This window comes from Elephas maximus, chromosome 22, assembly GCF_024166365.1.
Source record: "Elephas maximus indicus isolate mEleMax1 chromosome 22, mEleMax1 primary haplotype, whole genome shotgun sequence".
In the NCBI taxonomy this organism is placed as follows: Eukaryota; Metazoa; Chordata; class Mammalia; order Proboscidea; family Elephantidae; genus Elephas; species Elephas maximus.
The window spans coordinates 61,188,206-61,213,535 of NC_064840.1; the positions used below are offsets into that span (position 1 = coordinate 61,188,206).

The 25,330-nt window shown below is 36.5% G+C and overlaps 1 protein-coding gene across 1 annotated transcript in view; it reads right to left on the reverse strand.

Moving 5' to 3' along the window:
- The window catches only part of LOC126065484 (A disintegrin and metallopeptidase domain 3-like), a 118,009-nt gene that overhangs the window by 58,741 nt on the left and 33,938 nt on the right, over positions 1-25,330 (reverse strand). Inside the window, exons 4-7 of the mRNA XM_049865505.1 lie at positions 14,135-14,213; positions 12,520-12,596; positions 10,261-10,438; positions 4,560-4,625 (exon numbers count right to left, since the gene is read on the reverse strand). Coding sequence (XP_049721462.1) covers positions 4,560-4,625; positions 10,261-10,438; positions 12,520-12,596; positions 14,135-14,213 — 400 coding nt within the window. The remainder of the gene's footprint in view (positions 1-4,559; positions 4,626-10,260; positions 10,439-12,519; positions 12,597-14,134; positions 14,214-25,330) is intronic.

The following is a 25,330-nucleotide window of genomic DNA, read 5'->3' on the forward strand; positions in this document are numbered from 1 at the left end:
GATATTAACCAGGACTTAAATGCATTTCTAACTAACTCTGAAGCCTATTTTATCTATTACAGTATGCTCCTATTTTTTGCCTTCTTTATAATAAATCAACATAACTACGTACTTGGATAAAAAATGTACTTTGGAAACACAGAGCTGTGAGTATAATAATAATGAGCAATTTAATGAATATGGCCTCATTCAAGGGAACAAAGTCATAACACTTTCTCTGAAATCCTAAGTGTGTACTGAAACCCTAAAGAGAAGCAGCCTGTGATCTTCAGCAATCTCCAGTAAGTCTACAGAAGACTGCTGGCAGAAAATAAAATGCAGTGCTTATTAGAGCTCGTTTCAGATGCAGATGGAAAAGATGTGATCTTCATGGCTCTCTGAAGTCCAGATCTTGCTACTTTTGTTTCTGTAAGCTGATTTCAATAAATACCTGACTTATTGCACTTTTACCTCACATAGCATGTGTGGTGATCTCTGCAAGGCTAAATATGTAAAAAGTAAGATAGCAGAAAGCAAAAATATGATTATAGAAATGAATAAAAAATCAGAAATCACAAAATATTAATGTACTGAACTCTAGTTAAATGATAAAGGCTGTAAAAAATCCACTCTATGTCAATTAAAATAAAAACCCCTAAAAATATATGAACATAAATATACTGAGAATGAAAGAATGAAAAGACAAACTGGAATAATATGAGACAATAAGCTCTTACAGTAACATTCATACAAATAAAACTTAGAGGTAAAGATAAAATATAACTATTATCAGAAGATATCATTAACATATTCATCAGAAAGATACAAATATTCTAAACTTGATTATGACTAATAACATATTTAAAAATTATATAAAGGAAAATTTAACTGAATTATAAAGAGAAACTGATCTCGATACTAAGATTTCTACTATTCTCTGAGTAAACAAATACGGGATTTGAAAAACCCAACAAAAGTTTGATATAATATACATATACAAAAGTTTGTATGCAACAATGAGAGACTATATATTCATTTCAAACATATATGAAACTTTTATATAAATTGACCTTCACTAGTCCATAAAATGGTTCTACACATATAAAGACAGTGTCAATTAGATCACATTATGCAACCACATTGCACCTGAGTTACAGTAAATTTGACAAAAATATTTTATCAATGTTATATCTACACAGGTTGATAACTTTATTATAATTTATAAAATAATGTCTTTATTCTAGGTATATACACAGTGATGCATGTGAAAGCTGGACAATGAATAAGGAAGACCAAAGCAGAATTGACGCCTTTGAATTTTGGTGTTGGTGAAGAATACCATGGACAGCCAAAAGAACAAACAAATCTGTCTTAGAAGAAGTACAGACAGAACCCTGCTTAGAGGCAAGGATGGTGAAACTGTGCCTTACATACTTTGCACATGTTGTCAGGAGGAATCAGTGCCTGGAGAAGGATATCATGCTTGGCAGAGTACAGGGTCAGCAGAAAAGAGGAAGACCCTTAACGAGGTGGATTGACACAGTGGCTGCAACAATGAGCTCAAGCCTAACAATGATTTTAAGGATGGCTCAGGTCCAGGCAGTGCTTCTTTCTGTTGTGCATAGGGTCGCTATGAGTCGGAACCGACTCAACGGCACCTAACAACAACAACAACATCATACACAGTGATATTCTAGAAATTCAAAAATTATGTAAAAATAAAATATTTAAGAAGTGAAGGTAAAATAAAGACAATTTCAGATAAGCGAAAACTAGGAGAATTCATCAACGGGCTAAAGAGTAATACTGGTTAGAAACACAGTCCTACGAAAAGCAATGAAGAGCTTTGGAATTGGTAACTACGGGCAGAAAAATGAGTGTTTTTTGTTTTCTTAATTTCTTTAAAGCTCATGTAACAAAGAACTGTTTGATTTAAAAAATAATTCATTGTGTCATTTATAACACATGGAGAAGTAAAATATATTACAACAATATCACAAAGGGGTTAAATGAAATTTTACTGTTGTTAGGGTCTAAAATAGATATGAAGTGGTATAACATGGATTCAAATTCGGTTGTGATAAACTAAGAATCCTAATTGGAATGCCTGGTGGCACAGTGGTTAAGAGCTTGGTTGCTCACTAAAATGTCAGCAGTTCAAACCCACCAGCCACTCCTTGGAAACCCTATGGGGAAGATCTATTCTGTCCTATAGTGTCGCTATGAGCTGGAATCAACTCGATGGCACCTAACAACAAGAATTGGAATCTCTAGAGATACCACTTGGGATGAGGAGAGAGAGGTATAAGAGAAAAAGCCTCTGAAGGAGACAAAAAATAAAGCTAAAAGAACTCGTTAACCCAAAAGTAGAAAAGGATGAACAAAGGAACAAGTAATTAATAGGACATGACTGAACACCACAGTAACATGCTCGTAAATCTAAACTCCTGGCTATCAGTACTTTCGTGAAACACGAATCAGCTAAATACACTAGTGAAAAAGGCAAGGGTTGTCCAAGTGGATAGAGAGAAAACAAAGACTCATTTTAAAATGCTGTTTACCACAGATAAATTTTAAGACTAAAAACATGTAGCTTTAATGTAAAAGGAGGGAAAATACTAATCAAACCATATTATAAAGAACTATTTTTTTAACTTTCCATGAGGCCTTTTATCATTGAAAATGTTATTAGAATAGGAAGAAGGTATACAGCTAAGTGGAGAAACGAAAATAGGTTGTATGGATTTCATTTTAGTGACCTCACGAGAAAATAATGCAAGAAGCTAGAACGGGGCATCAGAATTGGAGAAAGACTCATTAACAACCTGTGTTGTGCAGATAACACAACCTTGCTTGCTGAAGGTAAAGAGGACTTGAAGCACTTACTGATGAAGATCAAAGACCATGGCCTTCAGCATGGATCATACCTCGACATAAAGGAAGCAAAAATCCTCACAACTGGACCAATAAGCAACATCATGATAAATGGAGAAAAGATTGAAGTTGTCAAGGATTTCATTTTACTTGGATCTGCAATCAACACCCATGGCAGCAGCAGTCAAGAAATCAAAAGACGCACTGCATTGGGCAAATCTGCTGCAAAAGACCTCTTTCAAGTGTTAAAAAGCAAAGATGTCACATTGAAGACTAAGGTGTGCCTGACCCAAACCATGGTGTTTTCAATCACCTCATATGTATGCAAAAGCTGGATAACGAATAAGGAAGACAGAAGAAGAATTGATGCTTTTGAATTATGGTATTGGAGAAAAATACTGAATATACCATGGACTGCCAAAAAAACGAACAAATACAACCAGAATGCTCCTTAAAGCAAGGATGGCAAGACTATGTCTCACATATTTTGGACGTGTTATTAGGGGAAATCAGTCCCTGGAGAAGGACATCATGCTTGGTCAAGTAGAGGGTCAGCGAAAAAGAGGAAGACCCTCAACAAGATAGACTGACATGGTCGCTGCAACAATGGGCTCAAGCATTATAATGATCATGAGGATGGCCCAGGATCGGGCAGTGTTTCGCTCTGTTTCACATAAGGTCACTATGAGTTGGAACCAACTCAATGGCACGGAACAACAACAACAGTATGGGAGTGAGTGGTTTGTGGTAGAGCATAACTCCAAGGCATATGATCCTGGTTTAAGCCAACGTAACAACAAAAATCTAAAAGAACCCAAAAGTGTATTTGCTCATAAAATATAATAAACTAGGTTAAAAACATTATTAGACATTATGTAAACATCAAAATTAAATTGAATATATGGTAAACATTGCAAAATGGTTTATAAAATAGCACATATAAAGCAAAAAGCTATGTGAAAAAACACATCTCTATATATGTATATGTAAAAATACAAGAGATTCGCCTGCATCGTTTATAGACTTGTAATAAAATTCCTTGTGCTTTTTTCTTTTATTTTGCCCATCTTTCCTTTCCTCTTATTATTTTTATATTAAATTCTTACAAGATCCAAATATTTCCTATTAGAGTAAAATCTAGAACATTGCGATAGTCATAAAGAGACTGTGCAAAAACATCAGTGATATGGGCAGATTCGATTCGGAAAGGTTGCTGCACGTAAGTTTTTGTTAAAACTAATTATATAAAAAATTTCCATAGCCAAATGAATGGTCCTATCAACGATTCTTCCCGTCTTTAAAATACCGAATGCCTACCAGAAACTCAAGTGATTATAAAGCATGGAACAATCTTTAATAACAGGGATTTTCAACTGACTAATAAATGAAATAGTTTGTTTTAAATGAAAATAGATTTAGGAAAAGAGTTTTCAACAACATTTGGCGTAGATCTGCAAATATCTACAGCTAGTTACAACCCAGTAGATTATAGTCTAGTAGAACCCTTCTGTTCTAAGTTAAACGTTATTGCTAGAATTCTATTCTGGCTTCTATGTAATCAGTACATAAATGTGGGCTACCCAAAAAAAAAAAGGTTAAGGCACTTTGCCACATTTCTTTATGTCTTGCTATACTGACACATATTTTGAACAGAGTGAATTTAAACACAGAAAGAAGACATGATAAAATTTGTCATTACTGCATACCAAAGCTTTGTCCAAGATGATTTGTACTTTCAAATTTCTTTTCAACAGAATGGCATCTGGATTTTTCTGTAAAACACAGAATATGAATTAAAGAAAACATTTTCAAATTTTTCCATTGTTTGTATTAATCACAGGCATGATATACTCACAAAAAAAGGTCTATAAATATAGAATAGTTATAAACTCATACAAATACAGATATGTAGATATAGATGGGGCTAGTGCCATCGGATATAGATATATAGGTATAATATAGGTGGAGTCCCTGGGTGATGCAAATGATTAATGTGCTCAGCTGCTAACTGAAAGATTGGCTATTCCAGTCCATCCAGAGGTGCCTGGAAAGAAAACCCTGCCAATCTATGTTAGAAAATCAACCAGTGAAAGCCCTATGGAGCACGGTGGTGCTCTGACACAGAGTCGACACAGAGTCAACTCCATGGCAACAGCTTTTTCAGTAGAAGTACAGATATAAAAAATAAGATGAATGCCCACTAAGTAAATAAGTAGGTGAAATTCCAAATGAACATTTTAGGAACAAATCAGAAGTTTTTATATTAATCTATATTTATGATAATGAGAAACACTGAAAAGTCACTGAAATGAGGGAGGAATCCGATGTTTCCTTTGACTCATGCTTCTCTTTTCTCAAAATCTTCCTCTGTGCACTCTGAGACTCCTCTTTTAAGCTAACAATGTTCCCTCAACTTTTCCCCCAAATGTTGCCTCTTTCTTCTCATTATTTTTGTAACTTTAATTTTTAAAAAATCAACTTTATTGCAGTTTGCTTTCTATTAAATAAAATGCATCCATTTTAAATATAGAATTTTAAGAATTATAACTAATGTATAACCAAAAACACCTGTTGCCCTGGAGTCTGTTTTGACTCACAGCGACCATGTAGGACAAGGCAGAACTGCCCTGTATCGGGTTTTCAAGGCTGTAATCTTTATGGAAGCAGACTGTCACATCTTTCTCCTGTGGAGCAGCTGGTGGGTTCAAACCACCAACCTTTCAGTTAGCAGCCAAGAACTTAATCACTGTGCCACACACCCACATAACCGTTTCTACAATTCAGATAAAGGATATTTCTATCACTCTCTTCCATATCATTACCTCAAGTGGCTGGAGGCAACTGACGACTACTTTCCCTCACTATACGTTAGACTGGTCTGTTCTAGAATTTCATACAAATGGGAACTTACGGTATGTATTCTCTTATATGTGGTTTCTTTCACTTAACATTCATCCAAGTTGTTGTGGTAGTAATACTTCATTAGTTCTTTATTGTTGTGGGCCATTTAAAGATACATCACCATTGATGGTCATTTGAATTATTTATACATTTTAGCTACTATGAATTAAGCTCCTGTGAATATGTATGTACAGGTCTTTGTGTAGTTTTACATTTTAATGTTTCTTGGTAAAAGGCTGAGTGTAACAGCTTGGTAAAAGTCTGAGTGCAACAGCTGAGTCATATGGAAATTGTGGGTATGTAAAATAGTACAAAAATACCAAATTGCTTTCCAAAGCAGTTTGACTATTCTTCATACTCAGTAACAGTTCATAAGAGTTTCAGTTCTTCCACAACCACACCTACATTTCTTATTGTCAGTCCTTTTCATTTCATCAATTCTAGTTAGTTTATATTGCTATCACACGGCAATTTGAATTTGCGGTTCCCTTTGTTTAATGATTTACACGTACTTGTCGTCCATTGGAGCCCTGGTGGCGTAGTGACCAACAGCTTAGCTGTTAATCAAAAGGTCAGCAGTTCCAATCCACCAGCCCCTCCTTGGAAGCCCTGGGGCAGTTCTACTCTGTCCTGTAGGGTCGCTATGATTCGGAATTAACTCAACGTCAACAGATTGTTGTTGTTGTTGTTGTTTTCAGTTTTATTTTCCATAAGGTTGATTGCACCTAAATTTCCTTAGGACACTTATCTTTATGTTTAGTCTTCCATATGTTTAGCCTTGGAATTTAAGTCTGTGTTTCCATTCAATTTAGTTTTTTGCATACTGTTATTAAAGGTCATGATTCATTTTATTTGTAACTGAACTAGGTAAAGAATCCTTGGGATATCTCGTACATTCCCCACAGATGCTATAGAATCGCTGTCTTATAACACAGTACATCATTTTAGCAAAAGCAAAGCCAATTTGAAATTTTCCACCTTCATGAGTGACTTTTTTTGAGGCTAAGATGCCCATAGGATTAGTCAGTATTTATCTATAAAGTCTAACATATTCATCTACTATATTTCAATATTGCCAATTTTTATTAGTGTTTCTTGGGACAATTTTCTTGGGAAGTTTCAAGGACTTCCTTATTTCAACCTGGTTTTACTCTTTAATAACTTGGAAATATTTTGGTGTTATTCTTGTATCCTTTTATTCATGAATGACAATGCTGTCTTGAATTTCCATTATCAGTCTTCCATACTTAGATTTTCTCAGCCAGCATTTTTATATATTGCTTTCTCCATTTCCTTAAGCCTTACTTTAAAATTACAGATTGGGGTTTCAGCATATTGTCTATTCTGTTATTCACCAGTTCTAGCGTATCTTTCATTTTAAAATAGTTTTCTTTTTCTCTTACTCTTTTTTCCTGAGCATTTCCGAGGACCTTTAAAACATGCTGTATTAGAGGTAGACCATTAGAGTACTAAAGGACACATCTTTGGAATCATATTATCTGGGTTTAAATTCTAACTGAAATTACCAAAGGGTTTCCTAGTATTATCATTTAAGTTCTCTTTCCTAATCCCAAAAAAGCGGTAATAGCACTAACACGGAACTGTTGAAAGAATTGGAAAGATGGAAACGTACAAAGCTCCTCCAACAATATGTGGCATTCATGAGGCAATCTGTGAATATAGATTATTATATCCACCCAGGGTCAAAATATATGTACCTCCATCTTTAAATATAGTTCAAATATTAAATTAGTTATTTAAACTCAGATACAAATATTTATTTGAATATATTTTGAGTTTTGCAATAAATTCTAAGACTGATAATGTTTTTAATTCATTTTTGGTCTTGGTATTTTTCTGTCCAAGTGTTCCATGTATATTTCTCATACGCCCCATGATTATTCCTTTTTTATTTTTCTTACAAGAGATGCAAATGATTTCAACAGATTTTTCTATAGTCAGTTCTGGATATGATGAATGCACCCACTTTGTTAACAATTATTTTTGTGTTTATTTTCATAATACACAAACATGCTTCAGCATAAACTTTCATATTATTTAATGTTTATTTCATTCCTTTGTAAAAAATTGTTTTATTGAAGGTATTCACTTTGTTTATTTGCTCTTGCTTTTTCATAAAGGTGAAGATATGCTGAATTGAACCTACAGGCATAAGTTTATCAAATTCATAATGAGCAGAAACTTTTGAGTTCCCTTATGAGAGATTTAAAATTCAAAAACACAGAGTAGTATCTGGTTGTTCCCATTCCCACAGTGACTTCCTAGGTTTCTTCTTAGGTTCTGAAAATTTTTTCTCTTTATTTTATTTCATTATTGTATTTTATTTTGTAACCAAACTTTGCATAAACCAAAAAAACCAAACCCGTTCCCACTGAGTGGATTCCGACTCATAGCGACCTTTCCAAGTACTCGGATTCAGAACTACGTTAGGCAGAAATTAATAGCAGTAGTAGGGATATTTATTGAGCACTGAATATCTCTACATACTATTCTAAGTAATTTCCAGTTATTAATTTGTTTAATCCCTGAGGTCTCTGGGTACTGCGAATGATTTGTGCTTCACTATTAACCTAAAGTTTGGAAGTTTGAGCCCACCCAGCAGTGGACCTGAAAGAAAGTTCAAGCAATCTGCTTCTGTGATGATTAAAGGCAAGAAAACTCTATAGAACGGTTTAACTCTGTATCACATTGGTCTCCATCAGTCAGAATCAACTCGACAGCAATGTTCTGTTTTGTTTTTTTTAAATCATAACAAGTATTATTTTTATTATTGCTTTTCACAGATGAGAAAATTTCAACAGAGAAAGGTTATACAACTTGCCACGTTCTTTTGGCTACAGACTGATCGTGCTGGAATTGAAACCCAGGAGGCTGAGAACACAAGTTATCTCTATTTCCTCCAACCCTTCTATTATTGCATACTCATTAGATGGGGATGACTTCAAGTAGTGCAGTATTTGTCTTTCCCGAGGCATGCTCATCATTTCAGACCTTTTCATTCTACCACAGAAGAAGATTCACAAAATCCTTTAAAAAAATTTTTTTTTTCAATTTACTGTCTGTGACAATGTTCTATTACAGTTGTAATATTGTCTTTGCTTGTGTCCAGTAGTGTCCTGCATCATGCAAATAATTTCCAGAGCTAGCATAAAATTTGGGGGTTTGGGTAGCATGAAATTTGGGGGTACTTCTTAGTTTCAATAAATAATGAAGTTTTCATCTCTACATATGATTCTATTTTATTGTTTCTGTGAGTTTCTGAAAGAGAAGTTTTCTGAACCTGTACTCCTACCAACATCTTTGCCAAAATAAATAAATGGAAATCAAATTAACAGTGAGATAAAATTTGTCATATATTAAAGTGTCATTCATTACTCTTTTGTTTTGCTTTTCTTAATGTGAGATCCAGTTTTCATGCTATGTGTGGACTTACACACATTTGTTTATCCACTGGTGATCAAATCAGTTATACAAACAACTAAAAACATAAGTTAGCATATATATATGTGAATGTATGTATTTGGAAATATGTCTAGTTTTAGGTGTAGTTATTTGTAAATGTGGGATTGCTCAAAAAATGTAGTACTTTCATGAGGTTCATTTATTGATTACCATACACAATTATGCAGAACATGACATTATTTTTTGAAATATATACATTTTAAATTTATTTATGACTATACATACATAAGAAAAAAATTTAATAATATATATAAACATGATAGCAGCTGATTCTACAACACTTAAAAATTCTACAACACTTAGATTTATAAAATGGAATTGTGGCCCATTCCTATTCCACTTTTTCTTTATACAGATGTATATTTCCTGTTCTATTAGAAATGCTAACCAATGTTATTTAATTTGCAAATGCTAATAAATGTAGCACAATTTAATGATAGTTACAAATGCAAATTATACTCTTAATAGCAAATAGGAAATTTCAAATCGAGTAAGATCAGGTCAGGATTGGAAAAAAAGCATCCGTATATTTACAAATAAATGTATCTACCAATAGGAAAAGGACTGAAAAAATACTCTAAACTCTAAGAGCATTATCTCTAAATGATGGGGTTTGCGACAATTTCTATCATATAGTCTTGACCTATTTCTATTGTCATATTTTCTACCAAAATAATACCTTTTTACAAAGAAAATTTATTGCCAAGTGAAAATGATTATAAAGTAATAATCAAATTTAGGAACATATTAGTGATACTGCAAGTTTAGTGGCAATGCAAGCACCTACATATGTACAAAATCACTGCAGTTAAAGAAATATGCTGCTATAATTTTACTGATTTTGAAAGCGTATTTTTTCTAATATGATAATAAACATGAAACTATTCTTAAAATAGATATTCTACAACAGAAGGCCTTAATACAGTCAAAATTAGTTCAAATTATTTTTTTCAAATTGAAAAAATTTCAAGGTGAATAACTTATCAAAATTCAAATAAAGATGTTATTAAAAGAGTTACGTACTTCTGATTTCACAAGAATCCTGTTGACTTGATCCTCAGGTGGCTTCATCAGGTAATTTCCTTGTGAGGGGAAGAAGTCGATTTTCTTATTTCTTATTTGATAAAGCATATGCTCATATGTACCTGCAGATTGTAAGGGTTCAATTCCATAACTGACATTCTCCAACTGCAATAATCCCCTGAAAGTTAAATGAAAAAAGGAAATTGAAAGGCAACCAGTATGTTTCCCATTGAGAAAGGTAAATAAATATTAAATTGAAATATTTTATATAAATTTGGTAATGATATTTGAAGTCTAATTTCTAAGAATCATCCAATAGATTAACTTCCAGCCCACATACTTTCTTCTATTACAGCACTTAGGAGCAGTTGTGATTCTAGTGTGGCTAAGCATATTCTTCCGTAAAAGATTCACATTTCTTAGCCACACTAGAACCACGAATACTAAATAATGCTATTGTTCTGGTTGTCTTTAGGTGCCATCGAGTCAATTCCAACTCATAGCAGCCCTATACACAACAGAACGAAATACTGCCCGATCCTGTGCCATCCTTCATGATTGACGTTATACTTGAGATCATTGTTGCAGCCACTGTGTCAATGCATCTCGTTGAGGGTCTTCCTCTTTTTCACTGACCCTGTAGTTTATCAAGTATGATATCCTTCTCCAGGGACTGATCTCTCCTGATAACCTGTCTAAAGTATATAAGATGTAATATCATCATCCTTGCATCTAAGGAGCATTCCGGTTCCACTTCCTCCAAGACAGATTTGTTCATTCTTTTGTCAGTCCGTGGTATACTCAACATTCTTTGCCAACATCATAATTCAAAGGCATCAATTCTTCTTCAGTCTTCCTTATTCACTGACCAGCTTTCGTCTGCACATGAGGCAACTGAAAATACCATGGCTTGGGCCAGGCACACCTTACTCCTCAAGGTGATGTCTCTGCTTTTTAACACTTTAAAGAGGTCTTTTACAGCAGATTTGCCCAATGCAATACGTTGCTTGATTTCTTGACTGCTGCTTCCATAGGCGTTGATTGTGGATCCAAGCAAAATGAAATCCTTGACAACTTCAATCTTTTCTCCATTTATCATGATGTTGCTTACTGGTACAGTTGTGAGGACACTTGTTTTCTTTATGCTGAGGTGTAATCCATACTGAAAGCTGACACACACCTCTCCAGACTTTAAAACACATGGTATCCCCTTTTTCTGTTTGAATGACTGCCATAATAGAAGAAAATATGAAATATGGGTTCTAAGGTTAATCTGTTGGATGATTTATAGAAATTACACCACAAATATCACCATCAAATTTATATAAAATATTTCTATTTCTGGAGTCATTGAGACTGGATGAACTCCCAAAACTATTGCTTTGCGAAACTCTTTAAATTTTAAACCAAAACTATTTCCTGAAGTCTTCTTTGAAGAGAACTATAGTTCAGCTCAAATTAGTAAAGTATTTCTGCCTCTAGCATTGTGGCCTTTCAGGGAATTACCTATGTGAGATCAAACTGACAACAGCAAATCAAAAGGTTACATGAGAAGCTTAAGGGACAGTGAAAATAATGATGGTGAAATAATTTGGAAGAAGTTAGAGAGAATGGTTGCACAATGTGAGGAATGTAATCAATGTCATTGAATTGTACATGTAGAAATCATTGAAATGGTATATCTGGTTGAAGTACAACCAGAATGCTCCTCAGAAGTAAGACTGCATCTTACATACTTTGGACATGTTATCAGGAGGGATCAGTCCGTGGAGAAGGACATCATGCTTGGTAAAGTAGAGGGCCAATGAAAAAGTGGAAGACTCTCAACGAGATGGACTGACACAGTGGCTACAAAAATGGGTTCAAACATGATAATTGTGAGGATGGTGCAGGGGCAGCAGTGTTTCATTCTGTTGTACATAGGGTCACTATGAGTTGGTACCAATTCAACAGCACCTAACAACAACAGCATTTTCTCCTAAACAAAACAAAAAAAATGAACTAACAACAGCAACAATGTGAATATTTTTATGCTATTGTGAGTTTTTTCTGGGTAAATTTATAAATTGCAAGCCTGGAACAGAAACAAAGAAGACGACTGATTAGAGAAGAGTAGGAAAGAAAAAAAAAAGAATATGAGAAGAAACAAAATTAAAGTTTGTATTCACTTTGCCTTTACTCTACTATTTAAGAAATTTCTGAAAATTAAGGGTCATACAGTATCTTCATTCATGATACATCACTGAAAAACACCGTTACCTGAGACCAGAACAGGTGTTAAGTGTCGCAACTGAGTTTAGAACTTCTGCAGCATATCCTCGGTAAAAGCAATGATCCTGAAAAAAAAGTATATGAAGATAGATTCATAAATACTTTAAAATTACTATCCTCAGTTTTATCTTTATACTTCATATATCAAAAGACATTCAGATTTGGCCATCACCATAACATTATTCATAAGTTACTCCATTTTCTTGTCTTCTGTCTGCAATATCTTCTTCTTCATCCCCTTCTGCCTATGAATAACCATGAATAGTGATAATATCAAATGGCAAGGATGCAGAGAAATTGGATCTTTCATGTAATGGTACAACCACATCTCTCAAAAATCTAAGCATACACTTATCATATGACCCAGCAATTATACAAGTTGCACTCAGTTGATTCCAACTCATGGTGACCCCATGTGTGTCAGACTAGAACTGCGCCCCACGGGGTTTTTAGATTGCTGATTTTCTGGAAATATATTGTCAGGCCTTTTTCTGAAGTATCTCTGGGTGGACTCGAACCTCCAACCTTTCAGTTAGCAGCCTAGCACATTAAACAATTTTACTTCCAGGGACTCCAGAGATTATAGTTAAACAAAAAAAAGACAACCCAATCAAAAAATGGGCAAAGGATTTGAACAGACATTTCACCAAAAAGATATACAAATAGCCCAACAAGCACATGAAAAGATGTTCAACATTATTAGTCAACCCAAAAACTCCCTGCTTTTGAGTAGATTCTGACACATAGTGACCCCACAGGTTTCCAAGGCTGTAAATCTCCATAGAAGAAGACTGTTACATTTTTTCCCACATAGTCACTGGTGTTTTGAACCTCTGACCTTTCACTTAGCAGTTGATCGTTTTCACCAATAAAAAACAAAAACAAAATAACAAATGTTGGCAAGAACGTAGAGAAATGGGAACCCTCATCCACTGATGGTGGGAATGCAAAATGGAATAAGCCATTGTGGAAAATGGGCAATTTCTCAAAAAGATAAAACTACCAGTAATCCCGCTTCTTAATTCCATCATTTCTCAATTGCAATGTAGCAACAAAATCTGACCAATCGCCTTGCATTGGTTTCTTCTCAGTTATCTGTTCTGGCAAAATAAATACAGACTAACACTTTGTCATATACTTTGAAGAAAAATTCTGGAGGCCCATTTGACTTTTGGATATAATTCAAATTCCTATGTTTCATATATTTAGAATCTAGGCCCAATCTGTTTTTACTTCTTCACTCTCACCATGTCCCTGTGGTCTTTCTATAAAGTAATTTCTGCCATTACCTTCACTGGTCAGGTCCTGTGGTATACCAATTAAAACTTCTCAGTATGTCATCTTAGTCCCTTTCCCACATGTTTTTTTTCCCCCCATCGAACAACTACTAATACTTCTAGCATCGTTTAAATGTCCTTGTGGATAAGTGATTCCTAAGTTCAGATTTAAAAAGTGGTTGCTCTATTCACTGTGCCCTCATAGAAACAGCTATACCGTGTTTGAGTTTATAATCTGTTTCCCAATAATTCTGGCAGTACAAAGAAGAATTCTTTATCATTCCACATCAAATTTGCAAATACACAAAGCATAAACCAAAACTTACCTTTAAAAATGAAGAACGTGATTGCAATGCTCCTGATTTGTTATATGAATACACCAAGAAATGAGGATCTAAAAATGACCTAGTCAACAAAATAACAATACTTCACTGTAACGATATCATGAATAAATTTACTTTCACAATAGTGAGATTAAACGGGAATTTATTTTCAACTTTACAAGCTCAAACATCTAGAAATTAAATGTACTTAATTCTTCAAAATCCAACTTTCTTTCTGAAAACAAATTATGTACATAAGAAGAAATCATAACCAGTTAACCAGAATCCTGTATGGGCACTGCAATGAATTCAAATCAATTCAACTGACATACACAGATTTATGCAGAGCAAAAGCCAGGGCTTCCAGGTTCACACAACCAAGTTTTCTTTTTTTAGATTCAACCATCAAGAAAACTTCATCCTATAATTAATATGTTAGTTAATATTTGGTATTATAAGTAACAATGGACTGATAAGAATAAAAAATGAATTTTATATTAATTAACTTATCATGAAGTTATGCCCAGTTAAAAACAACCCCCAAAACCTCAGTGCTTTAAAACAACAATGGACATTCTTCACCAGCTTACTAAGTTTCACCTTCATTCCAGAACCTAGTAAAAGACATGGTCTTTCCCTGGATCAAGTCTTTCTTGCAGTAGGAGGAGAAAAGTAATTGTAGAAGCACACAATACTTCTTAAAGCTTTTCTTCAAAAGAAGGATACTACAGTTTTGTTCAAATTCCATTAGCCAAACAATTTCCATAGACAAACATGAGACAAACATGATGTGGAAGTATAATCCTCTTATCGGGAAGATAGCGATTATTATGTACACTGCCACAGTTATTTATGTACAGATATTGAGTTTTCCAAGGATTCTAAACATAAGGAGGCATTTCAAAGACCTGGGTTGATTTAGGTACAAATTACTGGATAATGAATCTGGCACAAGGGCATAGTCACATTTTAATAACTGTATGCATGCAAATGAAGGTGGTGGGAATGGGAATGTAGGAGCAGTTATCAGAAAAAAAGAAGAATAGCTAAAAAACCTAACAGGTATCATGACAATTTTAGTTAATAATTAACACTTTAGTTTGCAATTTATTCACCCTTGCTCTCAAAAGTTGATACTTTTGCACTTCTACATGAAACAACAAAAGTCTATCTTCATTACTGAAGTAATAATAATAATAATAAATGGTCATTCAAAGAAAAATAAAATCCTACTTAGTGAAAAATAACAACAACAAAAAAAAACAGGCAAAAAGTGAAAGCTAGCTCCTAATGAAGTAGCATTATTTGAGGAGAGCAAATATAATTTTAAAAAAAGTTAATAAGCTTTCAAAGGATACTTATAAAAAGAAAATTTTTTTTTAAAAAATACTATAACAAAATACATGGCAGTTAAAATTTAATAATTTAATAAATGTGTTAGAGAATTTGTTTGCTGAGAACAGAATTAGTGGCCTAGTCAATAAAGAGAACAAATATTGTTAAAATATGCATCAAAATAAAGATCTAGGAATAAATATACAAAAACAGCATGATATAGAGGCTAGAGCCAGAAGAAAAAAAAAAAGTGAATTAAGACTAAATCATAGACTTGCCAAAGAATAAAAAAAATCTGTGGGGGGAGTTAAAAATTAAGGAAATACTAAGAAATATAAGTCACAAATACTACAAACTCCCAGGGTGCTACTCAAATGTAATAACAAAAGGAGCATTTTCAGATATGCACAGGTTCAGAAAGCATGTCAGCCATGTATTCTCTCTGAAGGAAATAATCTGAAAGTATCCTAATTAAACAATGCCTGAATCAGCATAAAAATTTTAATATAAGGAAAAATAAAAAGGAACAGCGATAAACAGTAAAGCCAGCACTGATTTAACATGGAAAATGCAATATTGCTGTTAACTAAAGAAGCTGAAAACGTATTACTTACATCTTAAATGAAAAACAAATTTTTAAAAAAATAATAAGGGAGCCAGCACAGCACTATAAACAGAAGCACCATGCCACCCCTCTGCAGCAAAGACCCAGAAAACTAAGTAAAACAGATATAAACGTCAATCCTGGAGCCCTGAGCATCAAAGGAAGGGATAAAGAACTAGATCAAGAACTGAATCGAAGAAGAATCTTACAGACAACAGAGAATGAGGAGAGCTACAGAGTGGAGTTCCCCTGCCAGCTAAGGCTATCTTTGGAGCTTTGCCATCTTGGAGCACAGTCAGCAACGGCCTGAGACACGGAGTACAGGAAGGCAACTTCACAGAGCTCCCAAAAGGAGACAGAGCAACTGGTAACCAGAGAAACATGCTTCATCCCCTTCACCCTTCTGCCCTGTACGCTACCTTCACTGCTTTCCAATGGGTCACAGCAGCTCAGCCGGAGAGACACGGTTCACTGCCACCCTGGGTCCACCCTGCCTCCACTGGCCAGCTCCCTCAATGCCATTTTTTTTCTCTTTCCCTTTCTTCCTTTTCTTTCTCTCTCCCACCTAGCTACATCCACTGTCTCTGCCCCTTCCTGACAGGCTGTACTGTGTCACTTGGCAAGAGATTCACCAGCTTGCCACCACTCCTAGTCTGCCCCACCCCCCTACCCTGCTCCCTCAGACGATTTTTTTCTCTCTCTTTCCCTTCCCTTCTTTTCTTTCTCCCTCCTACCTAGCCCAATGTGCCGCCTCTGCCCCTTCCCTACGAGTCGCACTGCACCATCCAACGAGACAGGCACCAGCTCACCACAACCCTGGTTCCACCCCACCCCACTAGCTGGTTCCCTCAGTGCCATATTTTTCTCTCTCTTTCCCTTCCTCCCTTTTTTTCTCCTGCCCAGCTATTACCATGCACTGCCTTTGCCTCTTCTTGATAGGCCAAGCCACACCACTCAGCTTGAGACCCACCAGCACACGGCCTCCCCAGGTCTGCCTTACTCCTACCCACTGGCTCCTGCCACACTGCCATTTCTGTTTCCCTTTCTTCCTTTTCTTTCTTCCTCTCACCTAACCCTGTACACCACCTCCCCCCCATCCTACTAGCCTAGGCCTCACTGCCTCAGCTAGAAAGTCATTGGCCCACAGCTGCCCAAAGTCTACTCTGCCACCACCCACCAGTTCCCACCACACCACCATTTTTTTCTTTTATTTTTGGTCTTTGTTTTTCTCTCTCCACTTTCATTTCTTTCTCCCTCCCACCTAGCTCCACACATCACATCCCCTCCTGTCTTAGTTATCTAGTGCTGCTGTAACAGAAATACCACAAGTGGATAGCTTCAACAAACAGAAGTTTATACTCTCACAGTCTGGTAGGCAAAAAGTACAAATTCAGGATGTCAGCTCCAGGAGAAGGCTTTCTCTCTCTGTTAGTTCTGGAAGAAGGCCCTTGTCATCAACCTTCCCTTGGTCCAGGAACTTCCCCATGCAGGAACCCAGGGTCCAAAGGATAGACTGTGCTTCCACTGCTGCTTTCTTGGTGGTATGAGGTACCCCCATCAATCTCCTCATTTCTCTCTTTTATATCTCAAAACAGATTGGCTCAAGACACAATCAAATAAATGTTGCAGGTTGAGTCCTGCCTCATTAACATAACTGCCACTAATCCCATCTTGTTATCATCATAGAGGTAAGACATACAACGCTTAGGAAAATAACATTAGATGATGAACAGTGGACAATCACACAATACTGGGAATCATGCCATAGCCAAGTTGACAAATATTTTGGGGGGACACAATTCAATTCACAACATCTCCCTACAAATGGCCCTCATGTCCTCCTTGCCCGCACTTGCTGGCCCTCACCATGCTGCCAGTTTTTTTCCCCCCTCTCTTCCTTCTCTCTCAGATTATCGCCATATGCCACCTCTCCTCCACGTCCAGACCCTGAAGCTCTGCTGTGGCTGGACAGCCACTGCTCCACCACTGCCCCAGGTCCACCCCACCCCTACTGTACCACCACTTCTTTTCTTTTTTTCTTTTACTTTCTTTTCTTTCTACCTCCCACCTAGCCTCATATGCCACCTCCCTCCTTTCCTGCCAGCCCCCAGACCCACCCAGCACCCATACACTGGCTACTTTTTTTCATCTTTTTCTCTCTTTGCTTTCACCCCCCCCCCCCCATCTAGGCCTGCATGCCAATCCTGCTTCCCACTGGCCTCCGACATGCTGTTGTGGCAAGAGCACCCACGGTCCTCAGGTAAGCCACCACACCTAGCCTGCACGGCTCCCCCTACTGGCACTAGACCACCTGCTGAATGGTGAGAAGCGAGTTCACACCACTCCCCATCTGAGACCCCCGCCTATCTGGTGAGGGTCTGGGAAAGCACCCATATCACTGGACCAACATTAAGAGACAGATAGCACCCACCCGGTCCACCCTCAGTTACCTTGCCAAACCAGTGTACAGCAGGCAGGCTCCCCCGCCTGTTGCTGCCCTGCCTATCCGGACAAAGTGGTGAGCACTATTGTGCCCATAGACAATCAAGCAGCAAAACACACCTGGCTTACTTGCCCTGATACATCAAAACAAAACAAAAAATCAGGATGAAACAAATGAACATACAATCAATAAATAAAGAAAATGATATCTTAATGTCTCGGGGACAGGAGATGATATCAAAATATCTAAAAAAGCAGGACAAGAGGGCTCCAGCAGATGACCAAAATAAAGCATCAGATGACCCTCAGTACAAGAAACTCTGGTGAAACTACTAGATATGGAATTCAAAAGACTAATATTTAGGAATCTTCAAGAGATCAAGGAAAAACACAGACGAAAACATAGCCAAAATCAAGGAAAACACAGATAAAGCAATAGAAGAATTCAATAAATAACAGAATAAAACATCAAAATAAATAAACAGTTATAAATCACACAAAAACAGCTACTAAAAATTCAAAAGGTAAATGACAAAATTGCAGAAATGGACAGCTCAACAGAATGTTTTAGAAGCAAATTTTAAACAATGGAAGACAGGGTCAGTGAAATTGAAGACAAATCCATGTATGCCACTTTGAGGAAAATCAGAGAAAAAAAATGAAGAAAGCCTAAGAATTATGAGACACACAATCAAAAGCAAAAATTTGCACATGATCAGATTTCCAGAACAGGAGGATAAAATGGAAAACACAGAGAAGATTGTTGAAGATTTGAGGCAGAAATCTTCCCAAATATCATGAAAGATGAAAAGCTGACCATCCAAGAAGCTCAAAGAACACCATATAGGCTAGAACAGAGAAGAAAATTCACCAACACACATCATAATCACACTTGCCAAAAACAAAGATAAAGAAAGAACCCTGAGAGTAGCTCCAGAAAAATGAAAAGTCACTTACAAAAGGAAACCAGTAAGACTAAACTCTGATTACTTATTAGAAACAAGCAAGAAGGCAGTGGAATGACATATATAAAACTCTCAAAGAAAAAACTGCCAAACAAGAATAATATATCCTGCAAAACTCTCTCTCAAATACAATGGTGAAATTAGGACATTTCCAGATAAACAGAAATTAAGGGAATTCACAAAAAACAAACCAAACTTACAAGAAATATTAAACCGAGCCTTTCAGTTAGAGAACGAACAACACCAAGTCTAAGACACAGGAGAGCATTAGCTGGCACCAACCTAGATAAAGAACTCTCAAGAATAAAACAAAGCTGAAAGACTTAAAACAGGGAAACAGAGACGTCAATCTGTAAATGGAGACAATGTCAAAATAATAAAAGGGGGAATGAACTGTGTGGGTATAGAACTTTCAAATGGAGAGGAAGTCAAGGCGATATCAAAAAATAAAAGACTGGTTAAACTTAGGAAAATAAGGGGAAAATTTAAGGTAACCACAAAAGAAGTTTACAAACCTACCAATCAGAATAAAAAAGAAGAAAAACATAAAGACTCAGTAAACACACAATCTACAATAAAGAAAGAAAAGAAAATCCACAAACAAAAGGAACTCAGCACAGGGGAGTAAAAGGAACAAAGAAAATATCAGAAAAAGAAAAAGCACAATGATATGACAGCAATAAACTCACACCTATCAATATTCATACTAAATGTAAATAGTTTAAAACCACCTATAAAGAGACAGAGTGTGGCGGAATGGATTTTAAAAAAAAAATGACCTACCAAAATGCTGTCTACAAGAAACACATCTTAAACACAAAGATATAAATTTGTTAAAAATGAAAGGCTGGAAAAAATATAACAAACAAATGGTAACTGTAAAAGGGCAGGAGTGCAATACTAATCTCACATAAAACAGGATTTAAGGCAAATTCAAACATAAAAGACAAAGAAGGACATTATATAATGAGTAAAGGGACAATTCATCAAGAAGGTATAACTGTAAAAACATCTATACACCCAAAAACAGGGTCCCAAAGTACATAAAATATACTCTAAAAGAGAAGTAGGCAGTTCCACAATAGTAGCAGCAGACTTTAACACATCACTCTTGGTAAATGACAGAACATCCGCAAAGAAACTCAACAGAGGTCCGGAAGTTCTAAAGACCAAAATTGAACAACTGGGCCTCAGAAAAGTATGTAGAACAAACTCCCAACAGTACCAAAGTATACACTCTTTTCCAAAGCACATGGAACACTCTCCAGAATAGACCATGCTTTAGGCCATAAAATAACCCTCAATAAAATCCAAAACATTGAAATAATACAAAGCATTCTCTCTGATCACAAAGTCAAAAAAGTAGAAATCAACAGGAAGAGCAAGGATAAAAAAATCAAATACATGGAAACTGAATAATACCTTGCTTATAAACAACTGAGTAATAGAAAAAATCAAAGAGGGAATAAAAAATTCCTAGAATCAAATGAGAATGACAACACATCATACCAAAACCGTTGAGACACAGCAAAGGTAGTGCTCACAAGTCAATTAATAGTGATAAACACACACAGCAAAAAAGAAGAATGGGCCAAAATCAAAACCATAGCCCTACAACTCTAACAAGGAGAAACAGAACAGCAAAAGAAGCCCAAAGCCACCAGAAGAAAGGATATAATAGATTACAGCAGAAATAAATGAAATAGAGAACAGAAAAACAAAAGAACCAACAAGACCAAAAGTCGGTTCTTTGAAAAGATAAACAAATCGACAAACCATTAGCCAAACTGTCAAAAGAAAAACAGGAGAGGAAGCAAATAATTCAAATAAGAAACGAGATGGGGGATATTACAAAAGACCCAGCTGAAATAAAAAGGATCATAACAGTATACTATGAAAAAATGTACTCCAACAAATTTGAGAACCCAGAGGAAATACACAAATTTCTAAAAACACACTACCTACCTAAACTAACACAAATTGAGATAGAAAATCTGAACCGACCCATAACAAGAGAAGAGATTGAAGGGGTAAGAAAAAAACTCCCAACAAAAAGAAGCCCAGGCAGCTTCAAGGGAGAATTCTATCAAACATTAAGAGAAGAGCTCACGCCAGTACTACTCAAACTATTTCAGAGCGTAGAAGTGGAAAGACTACCCCTGAATTCATTCTATGAATCCAGAATAACACTGATACCTAAGTAAGGCAAAGATACCACAAAAAAAATTACAGCCCAGTATCTCTTATGAATATAGATATAAAAAATCTTAGCAAAATTCCAGCCAACAGAATTCACCATCATATCAAAAAAATAATACACCACGACCAAGTGGGACTCACACCAGGTAAGTGACAATGGATCAACATTAGAAAATCAATGTAATTCACTACATAGATTAAACAAATAAAAAGAATCATATGATCATCTCAATTGATGCAGAAAAGGCATTTGATAAAGTTCAACATCCATTCCTGATTAAAAACACTCAGTAAAATAGAAAGAGAAAGGAAATTCCTCAACATAACAGATAGCATCTAATCAAAACCAAAGCTAACATCATTCCCAATGGAGGCTCAAAGAATTCCCACTGAGAATGGGAATAAGACAACTATGCCTTTACCAACCCTGGAGGCACAGTGTTTAAGAGCTAGAGTGTCCTACAGGGTTGCTAGGGTCGGAATTGACTCAACGGCAATGGGTTTGGTTTGGTTTTATTTAACATTGTGCTGGATCTCCTAGCTAGAACACTAAGACAAGAAAAAGAAATACAGGGCATCCAAATTGGAAAGGAAGATGTAAAACTATTCCTATCCACACATGATAGGATACTATACATACAGAATCTCGAAGATTCCACAAGAAAACTACTAGAACTAATAGAAAGATGCAGCAAAGTAGCAGAATACAAGATCAACATACAAAAATCAATTGGATTCCTATACACCAAGAAAGAGAACTTCAAAAAGGAAATCAAGAAAACAAAAGACTTCACCAAAAAAGTAAAAAGAGAACCCACAGACTAGGAAAAATTTCTGACTATAACATATTCTTCAAGGGCCTAACCTCTAAAATCTACAAGATACTGCAACAACTCAACAACAAAAGGATAAATAATCCAATTTAAAAACGGGCAAAGGACATGAACAGACGCTTCACCAAAGAAGATATTTGGGCAGCTAACAGACACATGGGGAAATGCTCATGATCATTAGCCATTAGAAAAATGCAAATCAAAACTACAATGAGACACCATCTTACCCCAACAAGGCTGGCACTAATCCAAAAAACACAAAATACCAAATCTGTGAGAGGTTGTTGAGAGGCTGGAATCTTAGGTACTGCTGGTGGGAATGTAAAATGGTACAACCACTTTGGAAAATGATATGGTGCTGCCTTAAAAAGCTAGAAATAGAAATACCACACAATCCAGCAATCCCAGTCCTAGGAATATACCCAAGAGAAATAAGGGCCATCACACAAATAGATATATGCATACCCATGTTCATTGTAGCACTATTCGCAATAGCTAAAATATGGAAACAATCTAAGTGCCCATCAACGGATGAATGGATAAACAAACTATGGCACACACGCACAATGAAATACTAGGCAACGATAAAGAACAAAGATGAATCCGTGAAATAGTGCACAACATGGATGAATCTGGAGGGCATTATGCTGAGTGAAAAAAGTCAATCACAAAAGGAAAAATATGATATGAGACCACTATTATAAGAACTCAAAAAAAGATTTAAACACACACACACACAAAAATATTTTTTTGATTATTATGAGGGTAAGAGAGAAAAGAAGGGAAAATCACTAACCAGATAGTAGACAAGGATCAACTTTGGTCAAGGGAAGGACAACACACAATACAAGGAAAGTCACCACAACTGGACCAGAGAAAAGCAAAGAAGCTTCCTGGACACATCCAAACACTTTGAGGTACAGAGTAGCTGGAGTTGGGCCCTGGGGACCATAGTTTCAGAGGACATCTAGGTCAACTGGCATAACATAGTTTATTAAGAAAACATTCTACATTCTGCTTTGGTGAGTGGCGTCTGGGGTCTTAAAAGCTTACAAGCAGCCATCTAAGATACATCAATTGGTCCCATCCCACTCGGAGCAAAGGACAATGAAGAAAACCAAAGACACAAGGAAAATACTAACTCAAAGGACTAAAGGGTCAAATGAACCAGAGACTCCACCAGCCAGACACCAGAAGAACTAGATAGTGCCCAGCCACCACCCAAAACCACCCTGACAGGGATCACAACAGAGAGTCCTGGACAGAGCAGAAGAAAAATATAAAACAGAATTGAAATTCACGTAAAAAGGTCAGACTTAATGGTCTGACAGAGATTGGAGGAAACCCTGCAACTATGGCCCCTGGATGCATGTTAACCCAGAACTGAAGCCATTTCTGAAGCCTACTCTTCAGACAAAGATTAGACAGGACTATAAAACAAAAAATAATACACTTGAGGAAAGTAGTTCTTAGTTCAATCAGATATACGAGACCAAACGGGTAGCTCCTGTCCAAAAGCAGGATGAGAAGGCAGGAAGGGACAGGAACTGGTCAAATGGACACAGGGAACCTGGACTGGAAAGGGGGAGTGTGCTGACACATTGTGGGGATTGCAACAAATGTCACAAAACAATAAGTGTATATATTTTTGAATGGGAAGTTAATTTAAGCTGTAAACCTTCACCTAAAGCAAAATAAAACAAAGGAAAGAGGTGAAATTCGAAAGCAAGCTCCCAGTGAAGTAGCATTGTTTGTAATTTCAAAAAATACTAATGTGTTTTCAAAGAAGACCTATTCTAGAGGGAGGGGGAGAAAGGACACTCTAAAACAAAAATACATGGCAGTTAAAACTAAATAATTTTAAAAATCTGTCAGAAAGAATTTGTTTACTGAGAACAAAATTAGTGGCCAAGACAATAAGAAGAACAAATATTATTAAAATACACATTAAAAATAAAGACTTGTGAACAGCGGAATCAAGATGGCGGAATAGACAGATGCTTCCGGTGAGCCCTCTTTACAACAAGGACCAGAAAAAACAAGTGAAATGAGTATATTTATGCCAAGCTACGAGCCCTGAGCATCAAAGGCAAGCTTAGAAAACGAACTGAGGGGGCAGGGGGAGGAAGAGATGATTCAGAAGTGGAGAGGAGTTACCGGACCTGAATCGTGGGGAGCCCTCAGGCACCATTCCCGGAGCAGCGGTGGCAGGGTGGTACTAGCGTTCGGCCGCAGTTTCCTCAGGGAGAAGCAGCCAGCCACACAGCCTACTCACACCTCCAGAACCAGAGAAGAACAGTGCTCTCAGCAAATGCTAAGTACTCACATATACCTTACAGCGCCTACCCCTGTATTCCCAAGCTGGCTTCAGCGGCTGAATTCCCTAGGCTTAAGATAGGCCTTGTTGAGCGCCTACAGCCATCCTCCTGGCCTTGGAGAAGGAAAAATATTTACAATTGGGGGAAAAGATAATTTGGTATCTCCAATAACCAGGGGAGCTCAGGACAGAAGCAGCTCCTGTTCATGCATAAACAGTCCATGGACTTTGAGTACTTTTCCCCTCTGTATGGACCTGTGTGGGCCTATTTCAGGAGAATAAGCCCTTGTTGGCTGACACCAGCTGTGCAGCGGAGAGGTGGGTATTTGATATTTCACATTGCTTTACTTATTAAACAGGGTTCTCACCTACCCACATCAGGGGCCTAAGGACTAGTAGCTCCACTCAGGTCACCAAGCCACCTGCAACAGGGGTCCAAAGATAACTGGTACCTTCCAGTCCTTATAAACAAAAACATTGGGTGCCCATGGTCCATCTGTAGAA